Source organism: Leopardus geoffroyi, chromosome D4, assembly GCF_018350155.1.
Source record: "Leopardus geoffroyi isolate Oge1 chromosome D4, O.geoffroyi_Oge1_pat1.0, whole genome shotgun sequence".
NCBI lineage: Eukaryota > Metazoa > Chordata > Mammalia > Carnivora > Felidae > Leopardus > Leopardus geoffroyi.
Window position 1 is genome coordinate 43,517,903 of NC_059342.1, and position 17,175 is coordinate 43,535,077.

At 36.8% G+C, this 17,175-nt stretch overlaps 1 protein-coding gene across 10 annotated transcripts in view; it reads left to right on the top strand.

The window, feature by feature from the left end:
* The window catches only part of ADAMTSL1 (ADAMTS like 1), an 884,660-nt gene that overhangs the window by 582,505 nt on the left and 284,980 nt on the right, over positions 1 to 17,175 (top strand). For all 10 annotated transcript variants that reach the window (XM_045467757.1, XM_045467758.1, XM_045467756.1 and 7 more), the window contains one exon: positions 9,038 to 9,274. In XM_045467757.1, the coding sequence (XP_045323713.1) occupies positions 9,038 to 9,274 (237 nt within the window). The remainder of the gene's footprint in view (positions 1 to 9,037; positions 9,275 to 17,175) is intronic.

Consider the following 17,175-nt stretch of genomic DNA (forward strand, 5'->3'; position numbering starts at 1 on the left):
CATTACAGGAGCAGTGATAGACCTGTCCTCTTGGGCAGGGTGCAAAGGAGGTCTGGGATGAGAGAGAAGGCAGAGATATGATCAGTGACACATGCAGGTCCTAGGCCCTTAGGAATAAAAGAAAGGGAAAAAGGGAGGAGACTTAGAATGGGTATTGAGGAGGGCACCTTTTGGGATGAGCACTGGGTGTTTTATGGAAACCAATTTGGACAATAAATTTCATATAGTATAAAAAAAAAAAAAAAAAAAAAAAAAAAAAAAGAAAGGGAACCGGGAAAAGATCGCAAACAACTTCTAGGTCCTTTACCCAAAGAGTGTCCACAGGTATTTCAAGTCATTCACAGTCCTGTGTTACCTGCCTCCAAAAAGGAGCATTGTTTAGATACAGTGCCAGAAAAACAGACAGCTGTCAGGATCTGGTGACAGCGAAAATGAAGTGATGCTTGCAGGCAGCATCGGGTGGTTTGGTGTAGATGGGGATGGAGAGAAGGTGAAGACAGAATGCTGGGGTCTTAATTGTCTAACCCGATACTTATCTGCAATTTGCTCTAGACATTGTCTTTTTCCATTTTTCTTTCAAGTGACTGGCGTAAGCACCACGTGTTCCAGGCGACAGTTTCAGTCTTCATATTTGCTCCTTTGAAACATGTCAAGCTTTATTACCTTTTCCCAATCAATAGAAACATAGTGAAATTGTTATGCAACGGGCCCAAGCAATAGTAACAGTTTAAGTATTTACCTGATAACATGTGCCCCTTGTACTAGTCTTTCCTCTGATCTGACCCTCCGCCACAAATACTTTGGTAAACGCAGCCTGAAAACAACAGCAGCAACAACAAAAAGCTATGTAATTGTATGCTTATAAAATGAGATTGTATGCCACGTTCCAAAAAAAAATTACAAATTACCACTTCAAATATGCTAATTTGGCAGGGGTGGGGGAGACCATTTCTTTTAGACTGTAAAAAAATAGTAAAAAGGCAGAAATGCTGATTTAAGAAAAGATACTGCTAAATTGGAGCTAATTCAAAGAAAGGGACTAAAAATAATAAAAGGCCTCAAGGAATGAATATTTTCAAAATTGAGAGAATTTAAGAGTCTAACATGACAAACTACAACCAGTCCTACAAATACCTCTGGGGAATTGGATTCCAAGAGTCTACATTGTTCAAAGAGAAAAAATAAAAGCACTGAAATAAAAGCTACCCAAAGGAAAAAAAAAAAAAAAAACACCAAAAACTGAACTTCTAAAACTAAATGTTTTAAATGTTTTTACTTAGATCAACTCTCAGATGCCTGGAGTCGTTAAAAACTAGCCAGGCAAAGCATTTGTTTTTCAGATAACGAGCTCTAATCGAGTAAGCAGGGTGCGGTTAGTGATTTATTATCTCATACATTTTGAATCTCTTATGTCTGGACTTGAATAACACACAGGAATGGTTTGGAGCTGTTTGATATACCTGTGACCAATGTTCCCTTTGTAGGCACAGAGTGGTGCACACCCAAAGCTTGAATAAACTATGAGAGTTCCATGTCCATTACAGGGACACAAATCTGTAAAGATGTTATTTTATTGAGAATAAACCTGATCCATAGTAAGGCATTACAATGGTTAATGATTAATTTTTGTGGGCACTTAATTTCCCTTAAATATTTATTTTCCAAAAGTGTTGACAGTTTGGAAGAAGAATAATGGAAATCTACAGATCTTTTACACCAGGGAAAAAGAGAACAAAAACAAGGACTTTTAAATATATCTTGTATATATGAAAATACAGTGTCCCAAGAAAGTCTGCTGGCATTTTCAAAAAAGAGGAAGAATGAGCCGAGAATGGCCTCTACCTACTATAGCACCACCCTCCAGAATTGATCCCATTTTCTGTTCTTTGCACGCACAATGATGTGTTAGAGATTTAAATATTATGTTCTTGAAATATAATAGAATTGTCTCCATACAGACTGTCTAGACAGGGCAGGGATGTCTGTTTAATTTCATTTTACATAGCAGCTAACAGTCTTTTACAAATAAATGCTTTTGATGATGATGTTGATGTTACTATAAGCAGGTGGCCAAAAGTTTTGGGATAGAGCTCGATACCTTAGCATTAGCACTTTATAGTGCATGCACATAACATGGAGTGTTATATAAAATTTACAAATGTCTGGCTATTTATTGAATAATAAATAATTTCAGCACATTTTATGTTTCTTAATATTACCCTGTTAAATTTGTTTATGTGGAGGAGGAAATATCAATCTGCCTATTCTGCCTAAGAAGGCAAGAATCCCCACTCGCTTTTCTTTATGTCTGAAATGTGCAAGTATTCTTGTAAATTTATATTTTAAAGAAAGAAAAATTAGATATCCCACCCATGAAAAAACTATCAAGATTTAGATTTCCTGCAAGATTTGAGAGAATAGAATTGGAGTTTCTACAATGAAAAATGGGACCTCTGGTTCATTTATTTAATATGTTAGTCACTCATTCTTTCAAAGAATATTTGAGTACTAGTATACAAGAGAAAGCCAGAGATTCCTGCCCTTCTGGAACTTATACTTTAGTGGAAGGAGACAGGCAATTAAAAATGAGTATAAGAAAGTAAATTATATGGGATACTTGAAGGTGATAAAGCGTGATAGGGAAAAAGGAAAAGTTGAGAGGATAAAGAGGAATCAGTAGTGGTAGTGGTTGTTGCAATTTTACAGAGTACTCAGGGTAGGTCTATTTGAGAAGGTGATATTTGAGCAAAAACCTGATGAAGTTGAGATAATTAGCCACTTGGAATCGGAGCAAAGAAAATTCTAGGCAGAGGAAATAGATAAGTTATGTGTCCTAAGGTAAGAACATTCCTGTAGTGTCCAAGAGAGAGCTGGGAATCACTTGGCTGGAGACAAGTGAATAAAGAAGACAATAGGAGGTGATGGGGCCAGATCTTTACCTCTATCTGAGATATGGATTTTGCCTTTTATCTGAATGTCGCAAGGGGCCACTTTAAAGCTGTAGCAGAAAGTTTACACAGTTTGCTTTATGCTTTAATAAGCTCATTTTGGCTGCTGCATTAACAAAAGTCTCTAGGAGAGCAGGGGCAGAAGACAGATGATCAGTTAGGAGACTATGGCAAGAATACAGGTGACATGATGGTGGTTTGGACTAGATTGTGGTCAGATTCTGCATACTTTGCATATAAAACCAACCTTTCCCAATGGATTGGGTGTGAAAGTCAAGGATAACTCTAAGGCACAGTGGTTTGTAAAGTGTGGTCACCAAACTAGCAACAACAGAATCATCAAGGAACTTGCTAGAAATGCAGTCTTGGACTCCACCCCACATCTACTGAATCAGAAACTCTGGAGGGTGAGGCCTCGGCAATCTGGTATTTTTCACAAGCCCTCTAGGTGACGTTGATGTATCCTTGAGTTTGAGAACCACTGCCTGAAAGAGATGGAGTTGATGGGGACTAGGAAGGTGAGACTGCAGAGGGAACAGATTTGGGGAGGGGGAAATCATCAGGGGTTCAGGTTTGGACTTGGGGAGTTTGTGATCTCTCAGATATCCAGATGGTAAAGGAGCATTTGTATATAAAAGTCTGAAGTCCGGGAGAGGGGTCTGAGTTGGAAATAGAAATTGAAACACTGGTTATGTTTCTGAGAACAAAATATCATATTAAATTGGGTGGCATCAGTGGGTATTTACTATTTAGTGGTTTCACCTTGACTTTGAATAAAAGAAGCAGAAAGCCAAGTAATGTCAACAACAATACCTGAAAGAGGCAGCCTGCCATCTACTTACATGTGCTAAGAGATCTGAGAGCTTTAGAGGGGTACACTTTCCAGAGCCTCCATTCATTTATTATGAAGGAAACCTGTGGTCTTTTCCTGTTTTACCACCAGTACATTGAGGTTTCCTAATATTTTGAGGGTAAAACGTAGAACTAAGAGGATTTTCTAAAGTCATCAAGTAGGTGATAAATTTCTGTATATGTGTTTATCATAAAGTAGCAATCCAGAATTGCTGGGGAATAGAGTAAATGCCTGATGAAGCAATTTTGATTTTGTTTTCTTGCATAGTAGCTTTTATGAAGAGTGAGGGGTTAGGGCAGGATGAAGGGGAGGTGGAAGATCCAGAACAGTTGCAAGGTAGGGAAAGGCAGTGGGAAGCATAGATGTCTTCCATTACTACAGTTCATAGGGCCACCTAAATACAATTTCCAATGTTTTCTTGATACTGTCAGGTATTAATAGTGACTCTGTAAATAAAGCCATGGAACGAGAATATGGCATATATATATATATATATATATATATATATATATATATATATATAAAATTAGCAGAAAAGGCCAACCACTGAATGACAGAGTCAAAGCAGAGAGATGTCCCTCTGGAAAGAAAAATGTCTTCTTTAAGAAAGAAAATAAAGAAAAAGTAATGCTTCTCCTGACCCTGAATCTATTTTCTGTATATTTTTTCAAAACCATTTTAAAGCCCTTCAGATCCTGCCACCTTAGCTGCTGAGATATCATCTTTTACATTTCGCCCAGTGAGTAAACTCTGGAAAGCCTAACTCTCTTTTATCCCACCATGTAATCTGATCCACCTATCATCATCAGGGGACATCTGGGATCCATCTTATCTTTCCCACTGGCTAGTTGATTAACCAGAAAGTGTTTTGAATTGGATTCATTTATGGCAGAACTCCACGGACTTTATGAATTATAATGGAAGCAAATAAAAGGTCAGATTTTATTTCTGTGCTTTTAAAAAAGAAAATCCTGTTACTGTTCAGATTGAGTGCTTAAAAATTGGAGAGAAAACCTATTATATTGTATTAATGGCTAAATGCAGTAAATTCATGGGATCATCTGACTATTTTAAATAAAATATAGTTTTTCAGAGTGAGGAAATCCTAACTCAGTAACCTGACACAGAGTTGTTAATCCACAGGCATATTGCAGTTAGAAAGAGACAGAAGGCCAGGGAAAGTGTTAGATTGCTCATTCTTGCTCCATTTCTACTTGATGGTGTTTCTGGAGACATATGAGAGGCTGGAAGTTGAGGATCTTTAATCGGGTGCATCCTTCGACACCATGTTTTTGGCCAGGTTCTTGGTGGAGGATGTGTTTAGTTCAAATAGCCACTAGACTTTTCAATAATTTTAATTGTTTCATCATTAGTACCTATGATCCAGGTTCAATTCATATATATAAATATATGGAATATATATTCTATATTTGAATTCATTTGTTTTCTTCTTTTAATTATCTCCATTGAAAACTCATGATTCCTACTACTAAGCTTTTATGAGAACCAAAATCACATAGTATATATCCAGTACATTCAACATTCAGTATAACCCAAGGAAAACCACATCTCATGGGCAGAACTGATGACATATCATGTCATAAAGCATCTCTCCAGAAGCTGATATTTCACAGATGATTCCCAGGATAAGACGTTAAATACTTTTCAAAGCTATTAAGGCATCGGTTTCTAAATCTTACTTTTAGGAAGATTAGAAAAGATAGTGGTCTCATGGACTAAATTATAATTAAAAACTAAAAACCTTTTGTGCATGGTGAATCTCTATATAAATGAGAGAGCTGTTCTGTTGTAATTATTATGATCATACTGGTGGGACAAGAGACTATGATGACTGCTTGAGTTTCCACTCTGCAGCTGGGTGATCCCAGATGTATCAGGGGTTCAGTGAGGGTCTTGAACTATGCTTGAGATGTTTTGGGTTCAACAAAGAAGCTTTTGCCAAATCCTTCTTCCCTTAATTTTTAAACATGTGTATTTCAAGGGAAATTTGATTCATATGTTTCTGATTCATTTACACTTAAATCATCAAAATGTTATTTTGTAAGAGCTATTTGATGTCCAAGAAGCTTTCTGAACCTGTTTTATAAGTCCTCTTAAGTCCTTTTTCTTAAAACAGGAAGTTGCATTTTGCCAAGTACAAATAAACTGAAACATTAAAAAGGTTCAAGTTCAGTTTCCAACTCTGAATTCTGGGTTTTAAGTGCATTCTCAATTTAGCAAAATATATTTTCCCACCCCTGCAAAAATATGGGTTGAATAAAAGATAGTAATGATAAAAGTGAGTAAAGGTATTCACAAGCATTATTATTTTTAGAGACCTTTCTCCCATTATGAAAGTTCATGAAACCTGTAACAGGTTACTCTCGGAGCTATTTGAAGCAGGTGAATTGCGAACAGGAACCTATGTGCTCATGGGCTCTCTATGTTTCCTGTTTTTGTCACAGAAAAAAAAACCTGTTTGACACAGAAAAAAAAGTGTTAATACTTTACCTTTTTACTTATTTTAACTTTGAATGCCTTGGAGTCTTATTTATTTTAGTAAAGATGGGAAGACTCAACACAGTTTGTTGAATAGAAGAGACTCTGCAGTTTTAGGTCTGTACTAAGACTATGTAACATCAATTTAAAAACATAACTGACACTTTTCTTGGAATTGGATAAATGCAGAAAATTATATCTGGTTCATACTAAGAGGTCTCTTAATTATATATTACCCTTATTACTTTCATGCAGAGGTGATTCAGCTTGACCCTGTAATTCCCTTACAGCTGATTCACTTTTATTTCTAGAAAAAGGAGGTAAAAATTACGAGAGGGGTTGGGGACCGTTCTACACAATTTCCTCAGTGTTCTGCTTTCTTGAGTCCGCTTCAATATTTCTTTTGTACCACTGAGAAAGCAAGTGACTCTTGAGATAATAGGTAGTATGCAACTGAAAACACTATTTAAACATTATTAATTAAACTATCAGTACTGCTGTGGAAGCTCCCATGCAGTGGCAGCCAGGGAAACTTGTTGATTGTAGAGAGTAGGTTTTACTTAAAATCTGTTGTGTCTCAAATGGGGGAAATTTAGGAAAAGGATGTGTAGATTGGGGGCAGTGTTCAGCCATAGGATTATGTCAGGACAGAAGTGAGTGAGGTCTAAGCAGAGACTGAAAGGAGCTAGCGTTAAAGCATGTAGGTTCAGATACGTTGTGTTAACATCCTACAATTTACCTGTTGTGTGATTCATAGCATAGTTTTGCAATGTGTGGTTTTTGTTTTATTTCTCATGACGAACAACCAAATATCACAACAAAGTATAACACATGCTTACTGACTAATTCATAGACCTTTAAAAGGTTTTAAACTATAGCCTTTCATGTATGAAATTGATAAGTAATGAATTTTGGGGTGCCTGGGTGACTCAGTCGGTTAAGCATCAGACTCTTGATTTCTGCTCAGGTCATGATCTCACGGTCTTGAGATCAAATTTGTGAGGGGCTCCGAGCTGTGCATGGAGCCTCTTCCAGATTCTCTGTCTCCTCCCCCGCTCACACACGCATGCTCTGTCTCTCTCTCATTCTTTCTCTCTAAAAGAATATTAGTAATAATAAGTAATGAATTTTAATTATGCTTTTTTTCAGACAATATTTGAAATCCCTTAAGCCTTGTTGGGTACTCATGTATCTATACCTGTGTTATATAAATTATTTTTCCTTTCATACTATGTTTTCTTCACTCCAAGAGCATATCTGATACTATTAGTAAAGTACCTTTGAGATTTTATATTGTATTTTAAGCTATTTTATGTTCATCTTAAGTAAACATTTAATTGTTTATATACCATCTTGCCTGGAAAGAATTTATGCTTCCCCAAATATTAAAACCTTATATGCTACTTAATAGTACCACTAAAGTTTGAAAAAAGAATCAGGAATTCCATTTTATAAAATAGAGTAATGCTATTCTCCCAATGCTTCTTTAAAGAGAAGGAACCCTTGTATAAGAAGAACCCTCAGAAATGATCACGTAGGAACTAGGACCTGCTAAAGGCTGCATGCAAACCCCTAATTGAGATTTTAAAAATTATAGTAAAATCCTTTCAACAAATGAATATTCTATAATCTTCCATAGTAAATCCTAATCAGAGTGCATGTGGAATAAAATAAACCTATCTGAAAGCCTTTCCGAGGGACAGGTGATACTTGCCTTTTTAAAGTTGAATCTTGTTTCCTTTTACTAAAGGGTATCGTGTTTTAGAGAGTAAGCATCGTGAGTTATAGTTTTAATTTTAAAATGCCCTTTATAAAGTATATATTTAAAATATTCTCATTTTCCATTGTTCTCTGCCAATGTGATTTAAAATTCAAATTCAGAGGATCTCATAATTCTCCAGCTTTTTCTCTTCAGCAGCTTCACTGAATAATCATCGTAATAGCTGCCATGTACAGTCTTCCATGTGCCAGTATTTGGCTGACATAAGCCCATGAAATTCTCACAGTGACTTTGAGAGCTGAGTATTATTGCTTCTGTTCTAAACAAAAGGAAACCTGGACTCAGAGAGACCCACTGTATCACAGTCATGCTCGCGTCCAAGAAGCCCATACCTTTCCACTCTGCCGTGTTGCCTTAAGCTAAGGAAATTCAGGCGTCAACGCTCTTTTCCCTTTTTTGTTCCCCGTATTTAATTCTATATACTGCGCACCCTACATTTTAGAAAAACTCACGAACAATCCCACAAAAATTTTCAAATGAAATTATTACAACTTTGTGCAGGGAGTTGCTATAGTATTGCCATAGCTTTCATTATTAGAACTGAAAGCAACAGACATGTGTTTCAACTAACCCACTGACTTCAGTAAGTTTTACTTAAGTTACAGGGAAACTGAAATAGTATTACATTGTGGAGGGATCCATGGAACAAGCAACATCTTTCAGAAAATATATGTCGAGGTGACTATTTCTCAACGAATATCAATCAGATCTACCTCAAGCTGATTACTTTCCCATTTAACTTTAATCCAAAGCTATTTCAAGGTGATTACTTGCTCAGATCTTTACATTTTCAGGGCCAAACAATCATGACTCTCAGATGAAATGAGAGTGTCCATCGGGAACAACCAGGACAATTGCTTTGTTTTCTAAGACTTTGACAGACCACATGGCTTCTCCAGTTTTCTGTTTGGGCTGCCCTCATAACCTATTTGTGTCCCTCCTGCCTTTCCTCTCCAGGACTGCCCACCAGAAGCAGGCGATTTCCGAGCTCAGCAATGCTCCGCTCACAACGATGTCAAGCACCATGGCCAGTTTTATGAATGGCTTCCTGTGTCTAATGACCCAGACAACCCCTGTTCACTCAAATGCCAGGCCAAAGGAACAACCCTGGTTGTTGAACTAGCACCTAAAGTCTTAGATGGGACTCGTTGCTACACAGAATCTTTGGATATGTGCATCAGTGGTTTATGCCAAGTAAGTGCTGGCTTCTTCCCATTCTATTTTTCCAGAAAGTTTTAGCATCTCTGTGTAAATAGCTTCTGTATGGTCCTGCTATCTCAATCATTCAATGTTACCTTTTCTAGAGTTTATAAAGGATGGCAGATTTGAAAATTGAGGTTTAATTTCAGTTAAAACTACAAATGTTGTGTTTGTGTCAACGAAAAGAGAGCTGGCATTGGATGTTTTTTTTTCCCCTTGCTTTGAGTCTCAGCTGAATATGAAAGGCTAAAAGCTCTTGGATGTGTGTGTGACTTTTGTATTAGACTCTGAAATTACCTCTACTTTGGTTGTCCCTGAAACGTATTTGTATGTTCATGTGGCGTGTGTGTGTGTGTGTGTGTGTGTGTGTGTGTGTGTTTGGAGGCATCAATTTTCATCTACTTAGAGCTTTGGAATTACTTGGGTAAGATTAACTCTAAAATCTCCAAGTAAACTCTAGGCAAACTTATTTCTTCATTATTATAACTGTAATTTTTTGAAAGTGCATGCAAACTAATGAAAGGCTTTGACAGTGTGAGCTAGGTCAAATTTCATCCAGGCAAGTCTTTAAAATAGGGATAACAAAGAAGTTTGATTGCTCGTGTCAATTTATCAACTGAGTAGGAGTTAGTAAGAAGAGGGAAAGTTAGTAGTTAAGTTAGTAAAGAATGTTTTCAATGCATCTGCCATCTTTATTTTAAAATCTACCCTGGGTTAGGATCACCAGCATAGTTTTTGGAACAAGCAATTGCTATCATTTCTTGTGTGCTATACCTGACCATATACTTTTATATTTCACTAAGTAGACATTTTGAGAATCCTTGCTTCTCCCAAAATAATATTGGTTGAAATTTTTCTCTCTTTGGAGTCTCTAATATAACAGCAAGTAGTGTAAGAAGAATAAGCATAAAATATGTTTCAGTAAATAGTCGCTCCAAATTCACACGTTTGCTGAAAACCTAAACCTATATTCCGATGTAGAAGGAATAACTGTAATTGAATTACTACAGGAAAGGTGAAATGTCGGACATGATTTTCTGCATATGAGAGGGGAGACAGACATGCTAAACCTTCATAAGATCTAGAAGCATGAGACAGGGAAATTGTGGTATGTCCTAGCACTTCTCAGGTAGGAGGGTGGAGATGATGTATATATACATGGCTGCAGATTGCTTTATACACAAGAAATATGTGAATTTCAGATACAAATTTGCATATAGAGTCTTACTATTGTAGAGATAGGAAAGGCCTAAGGGATTATTTAATCAATAACCTAAAAAGAGATATTTGAACGTTGTTTGTGATATTTAGCGCTTGCTTCCTTCTCTGGGATTTTTACTGATGTTGAAATGGAATTATGAAATGTGTAAAAGCTTTGGGAATGATAGGGAATTGTAAAGCAAATACATAGAGGAAAGAGGTTATGTTGTAAGGAATGGCAAATAAAATAATAATAATCCCTTCTGTGTGTTTACTATTGGAATAAAGACAGATTTCCATTTGGTAAATGAAAAAAAAGACAGACAAATTATGTGGTTTTCTGAAAGTTACATGATTGATCATGAAATGGGACTAAATTCCATGTCTCCTGACATCTACTGCAAAGCTGTTTGCACTGTCGTACCATGATGAATGGACCAAAATAAATAAGACAGGTCAGCAAATTAAGTTTCCTTTCTTCCTGTTGCATAGGAGTTCAATGTGGCCTGTCTTTTGTAGACTAATCCTGCCAGCTGGCCTCACATACGTTGGCAACTGAAAGGGAATCCTATCTCAGCAGTGAAAGAATGAATTTTTATAGATATTAAATATGGAGTGGTAGTGCTGGACATTTAGTTACAAGTATAAACATGCCTCCTTCAATTCTTGGGATTGTGACTTGTTGGATTTGTGGGGGTGCAAAGGTAAATTATAGAATATATGAAAAAAGGCAATACCATGATAAAGGAGGTGAGATAACTCTGATTGCATATAGGCACTAATACATAGTTTGGCTGAAGAGCACAGTACCCCCCAGGAACACAGTAAGAAGACAGGTAGTTTGGGAGAAAACAGTGGATACTTGAATGGCAGATAGGACTATGGCTAACAATGGGTGGCCAGGAAAGAGTTTTAGTGGAGAAAAGATGTAATCATAGTTCTGTTTCAGAAAGATTAATGTAGCTACAGTTGTAGGACTTTGAAGTGCAAGGCCTGAGAGCCAAAGAGACCAGCTGAGAGGAGGCTCTTAGAGGAGCCAAGGTGGGGCAAAGTGGGAGCCTGGGCCAGAGCAGTGACAGCAAAGAAATAGCAAGAAAACTACGCCTAAAACCAGGAAAAAGTTTTCATTTTGATTACAACTAGAGCAAAGGGTAAAAGCAATAAATCAAATTAATCATGCTCAAGGGATCAAAAACTACAACTTAATATGAATTTGTAATGGACATAATTTTGGATCCTTGTTACCATTACCATAATAGTCTGTGTTTTCATGATTAAAACCTACTTGAGTTTTATAAAAAGAGGGAAGGAACAGACAATAGCAAGATCATCGAGGAATAGGGATGGAATGTTTAAATGCAGTGTATAGTTTTTTAGAAGGACAAGAGTAAAGTTAATCACTATGAGAAAATCACTCACTACTACCTCAAAGAGTTTAATACATAAATCCCATTCTACTTAGAAAAAAATCCTTTATTTAGCTTGTATCTGCATATTGATCATTCCTATTTTCAGTCTTTAGTAAGAAACATTAAGAAAAAGTCGTATTTTCATAATTTTTGAAACTGTCGAAAGTCTCAATGCTAATTTAATGGGAAGTTTTTCACATTCAATAGTTTCTTCTAGTTTCCTGAAAAAAAAAAATCATCTTCTCTGCCCTATTTTCCCTTCTCTTCCATTTCTACCACATTTGTTAGAGATTCTTAGCTCTTTCTCTGGCTCTGTTTTTGCCTTATTATAACTTTTTCGGCAAACGGTTTCAAGTATTTTTGATGCTAGACAGATACGAATTATAAACTCTAAACAAGCTAACATCCAGCTTTGGAGATAGACTTGTCTTGATAGAAAATGACAACATAACTATAGAGACTTGTCACCTGTAAGTACGAATTATTTCAGTTTTACCTATTGAATACTCAAGTAAGAACCACATCCTCAAACTGGGCCTTTAACTGTTCAATACAACTGTGGAGTCTTAGACATTTGGAGCCAGGAGATAACTTAGAAATCCACAGACAAGGAGAAAAGGAAACTGAGACCTAGAAACTGTCCCAAGGTTGTGAATGAGTGGGTTGTCTATAATTGTTGTAGATTTGCTTCAGGAAAATACTGTAATCCTCACCATTTATAATAAATACCTTATTCTTAGAAATGTTAGAGCATTTTATTAGGCAGTATACTCATTCTAGTAATAGTAGTAGTAATATTAATCCTAAGATAGCTTCCATTTTTTTGAGAGAGAGTGTGTGTGTCCATGCACATGCTCACAAAAGCAGGGAAGGGTAAGAAAGAGAGAGAGAGAGAGAGAGAGACAGAGAGAGAGAGAGACTCTTAAGCAGGTTCCACACTCAGTGCTGGAAGCTCAACTCGGAGCCAATCTCGTGAGCATGAGATCATGACCTGAACCAAAATCAAGAGTCAGACACTTAACTGACTGAGCCCCATATAGCTTCCATTTTTGAGTGACTACCATACCCAGCCACTTTATGTATAATTTTTTCTCATACAAGTGAACAGCATGGCTTCAAATTTTGTGGGTCCATTGACAAATGGATTTTTTTTTTGCCAATAAATACATTAGGAAAAAAATTGGAAATTTGCAACAATTTGGAAAAACAGATGAACTGTGTAGGTTTAGAAATATGGAAAAAATTAAGAAAAGGTTAATTATGTCATGGATACACAAAATGTGTGTAGATTCTAGTCTATTTTATCATTTACTGACTTAAGATACACACTCATCTGTTATAAAAAATTAAAATTTATCAAAACTTACATACAAATACAGATTGTGCAATATCTCTTTATTTTTTATGTTGAATGTTAGTAATACCTATATCATCTATGGTGCTTTCTATCAGTAAGCAATATTGATATAGACATTTCATCTTATAAACACATGACATAAACTTGCTGTTTTGGTAAATACAGTACAGGGCTAAAAATGTATTTTCCTTATGATTTTCTTAAGATTTTCTTGGTTCTAGCTTACTTTATTAGAAGAACACAGTACATAATATGTATAACACACAACATACTTTTAATCAACTGTTTATGTTATTGGCAAGGCTTCCAGTCAACAGTAGGCTATTAGTAGTTAAGTTTTTTTGGAGAGTCAAAAGTTACATGTGGATTTTCAACCGCACAGGGGGGTTGGTAGCTCTAAATCTTGACTTGTTCAAGGGCCAACTGTATTTACAACGCTACTTATTAGGCATCATTCTCTTCATTTCACAGATGAAGGACTGAGGTTCAGTGATAGAACTTGCCCAGAAGCACCAAGCTCTGTCTGGTGCTCCTACTCCTTCTGGTGAGGCTGAGTGGACAGAGACAGGAGCCATCTGATGTTCAGGAATGGTTCCCAAATGAGGCTGCATACCAGAATCACTTGCAGAGCTCTTAAAAGATACAACTCTTCGTCCCCGTGCCCCAGAAACTCGGATTTGTTAGTTGTCTGTATATAGAACACTCTCCTTATGATCCTGTTGTTTGGTCAGATTTATGAAGCACTTACAGATAGAAAAGCAGACAGGATTTAAAGTCAAAGGCCATGGATTGGAATCTGGCTCTTCTTTCATAACCTTGATCAAGTTGCTTAACCTTCCTGAATTCTATTTTTTAATCTGTGGGAAATGAGATTGTCTCGCAGACTATCAAGCGCTGAGATCATTCATGTGAAAACATCTAATGAACTATATATAAAGTGCTATGAAAATGTAGACTACCTTGAACATTTCAAGTTGCAAAATATATCAAAGTTCTGGTTCCCTGTGTGAGATTTCATAACTTTCAAAAGTTTCTAGAAAGAGCTGAAGTAAGCAACTTCTTGTTCTGCTAAAAGCATTAAAAAAGAAAAGGAGAACTTCCATCTTGTACTTCACCATCATCATTTCGTAATTGAAATGTTAATAACAAGGATGTAGTAACAACCTGATTTCAGAATTAAGGACAATAACGTGAATATGGTCTGCCTTATGAGAAAGTTACTACACTGTAGTTAGTTTTTTTTGTTTTTCCTCCAGAGCACAGAAATTGTTATAGTGCTTCCCAGACCAACATTTGGAAAACACTGCCTTTGAGATCTAGTCCAGCCCCGAGGAATATTGCTCCTAGGTATGATTTTCCCAGGATCTTACAGCTTGTTAATGGCAGGTTAGAGGTCACAGAATGTCAGTGTTTATCAACATTTTTGATTGTGCTCCTTGTGTTATTTCATCAGCATATCCCATGGGCTAAAATTTTGTTCAGCTTTAATGCTATCGTTTATACGTGAAAACAACAGGTTTAGTGAATATATCTTTTCAAACCACATTTCCCCCTTTCCCTCTCATCCTAGAATCTGATCATTGTTCCTGGGAAGTCATTGTGTTGGTGTCTCTGAGCTTACATCTCAGACAGAAATTCTGGGATTCTTATTTGCTTGTTGTCATTCAAGTTTCTATGAAGTTGGAGTTGAGGCAGTGCTGGGTTAGGGATGGAGTTTGTCATCATCTGAACAGTTAGGAAAAAAGGCTCTGGAGTCAGACTGCCTGGTTTGAACCAAGGCTCCACCATTCATTGGTATGTGGCTTGGAGCCCCTTCCCAAGCCTCCGTTTCCTCATCTGCAAAATGAAGCTAAGGTTTGTAACTACCCGATAGGATTTCTATCAGGCTTAAGTAATTAGATGCTTACATTGCTTACCATGAGCTTGATAAACGCGAGCCTGCAATAGCAGTCGTAGTAACAGCGGCAGTGGCGGCCGCAGCAGCGGTGGTAGTAGTCGTACCCAAACTACTTCTTGCCGCTGACTTTTTTGAGTGCCTGGGTTAATGCAGTTATACGTACAAAAGGGGAGACTGACTTCCCAATGAGTGAACAGACCTTCCGTTAATTTCCTGTGGCAACATTCTTTTACTAATAGCTCCACATTGTACCATTATCAGCTCCTGATCCAGGGGAGTGAATTGCATCCTGTCCAGAGTTAATGAGCCATCACAAATAGGATCAGCTCTATTAGTACTGATGTTATTCATTTATTTGCATTATCCAAATTGCCCCATGTATATTTGCCGTAAAGCACAAAGCTGGTTTCTGTTTTAAATGTATAAAAGTGAGTAGCATAAATTTACAGATAGAACATACGCTGCTGTTAAAAATAATTTTGAGGTTATTTTGAAGTCAAATTCAGAAAAGCGTGCTTTATTTTTATAATTAATGAAATTCGTCAGTTGCTACCTAATACATGTACATCAAAAAAAGACAAAGTGTCATTATAAACCAGCTCTTTTGTAATGAATCCACACATTTGTAATATTGCTTATTGCTATTTTAGAAAAAGCATTTCGAAAAAGAAAAGAAGAATTTTTTCTAAGTAATACCTTGTAGAATAGAATATTGTTTCAAAATGAATAATACAATTAAAACGTAAGCTGCAAAGTGGATCATGGGGTTTTGACATCTGTACTATGGCAATGTTACAAGGAACCATGCTTCTAACACAGAAGTTCTTTCCATTTTTAATAACTCCTGAGGTGAGTAGTTAGAAATGAATTAAATGGGATGATTATTTCTCCATCTCTGTCTGTGACCTAAGTCACCAGTATCAAATGTCTACCAGTTATTCTAACGGTGGTGATGTCAGAAACAAAGACTTGGCCATTTTCCTTCTGTGTTTTGCCGTCTACTTCCATGTGGAAGCATGGTCCGTGCTTAAAAGATTTAATGTGTATTCTTTCTTTCTCTCTCCTCCCTGTGATACAGTAAAGATGAAGTGTTAAGTGAGCTACTACTTACAAGTTAAATTTTGGCAAGTTACTTAGTTTCTGAACATTGTTTCAATTTCTTCTTCCAAAAACATTGCTAGATGTTGAGTACTGAGGAGACAAAGTTGAGTAAGACCTTTTCCTTCAGGAGTGATACTTTTGTAGGGTTATTGTGAATAATTTAGTTATTTAAAAAAAATTATTCATGTGACAAATATCTACTTAGGAATTACCTGTGGGTGTTCTTGATACTGAAGATAGATGAATGAAGAGGAGAAAACAACAGTCTCTGAACTTACACTCTGAGGAGGGATCTGACAAATATACAGAAAATTTTACTATCGTCACTATACTACATGCCTCTCCCTGAATACAAAAATGTACATTCGAGTCACTCAACTATATTCTCCTCACTGTAAACAGAGTGCTCTTTGTAGAGTATGGATTTGGCTTCATTTACCTGCTGTAATCATGTATATTGTGCGCTTTAGTTTCAGGGTAAAGAAAGCCCAAATTTCTTTATACAGTGGGTTTCTTTACTGGGTGGCTTAAGACAACAGAAGTTTATTCTTTCACGGTTCTGGAAGCTAGTGTCCTCCAAGCCATGCTTCCTCTGAGCCTCTGGGTAGACTCTTGCTTTACCTTTTCCTAGCTTCTAATGGCAGCCATCGATCTTTGCCTTCGTCTTCACAGGTCCATCTTCCCTTGTGCCTGTTGTTTTGCCTTTCCATGGCCTTCTTCTGGTGTCTCTTCTTATAAGAACACCAGTGATATTGGATTAGGGCCCTTTGTAATTGAGTATGACCTCATCTTAACTTGGTTATATCTGCAAAGAGGCTCTTTCCAAATAAGATTGCATTCGTAGGTGAGGAGGGGAGGGAGTGGTGAGAGAACTTCAACATCTTTTGGGGAGGCACAATTCAACCCACAATAGCATACATCTCTGTTTATT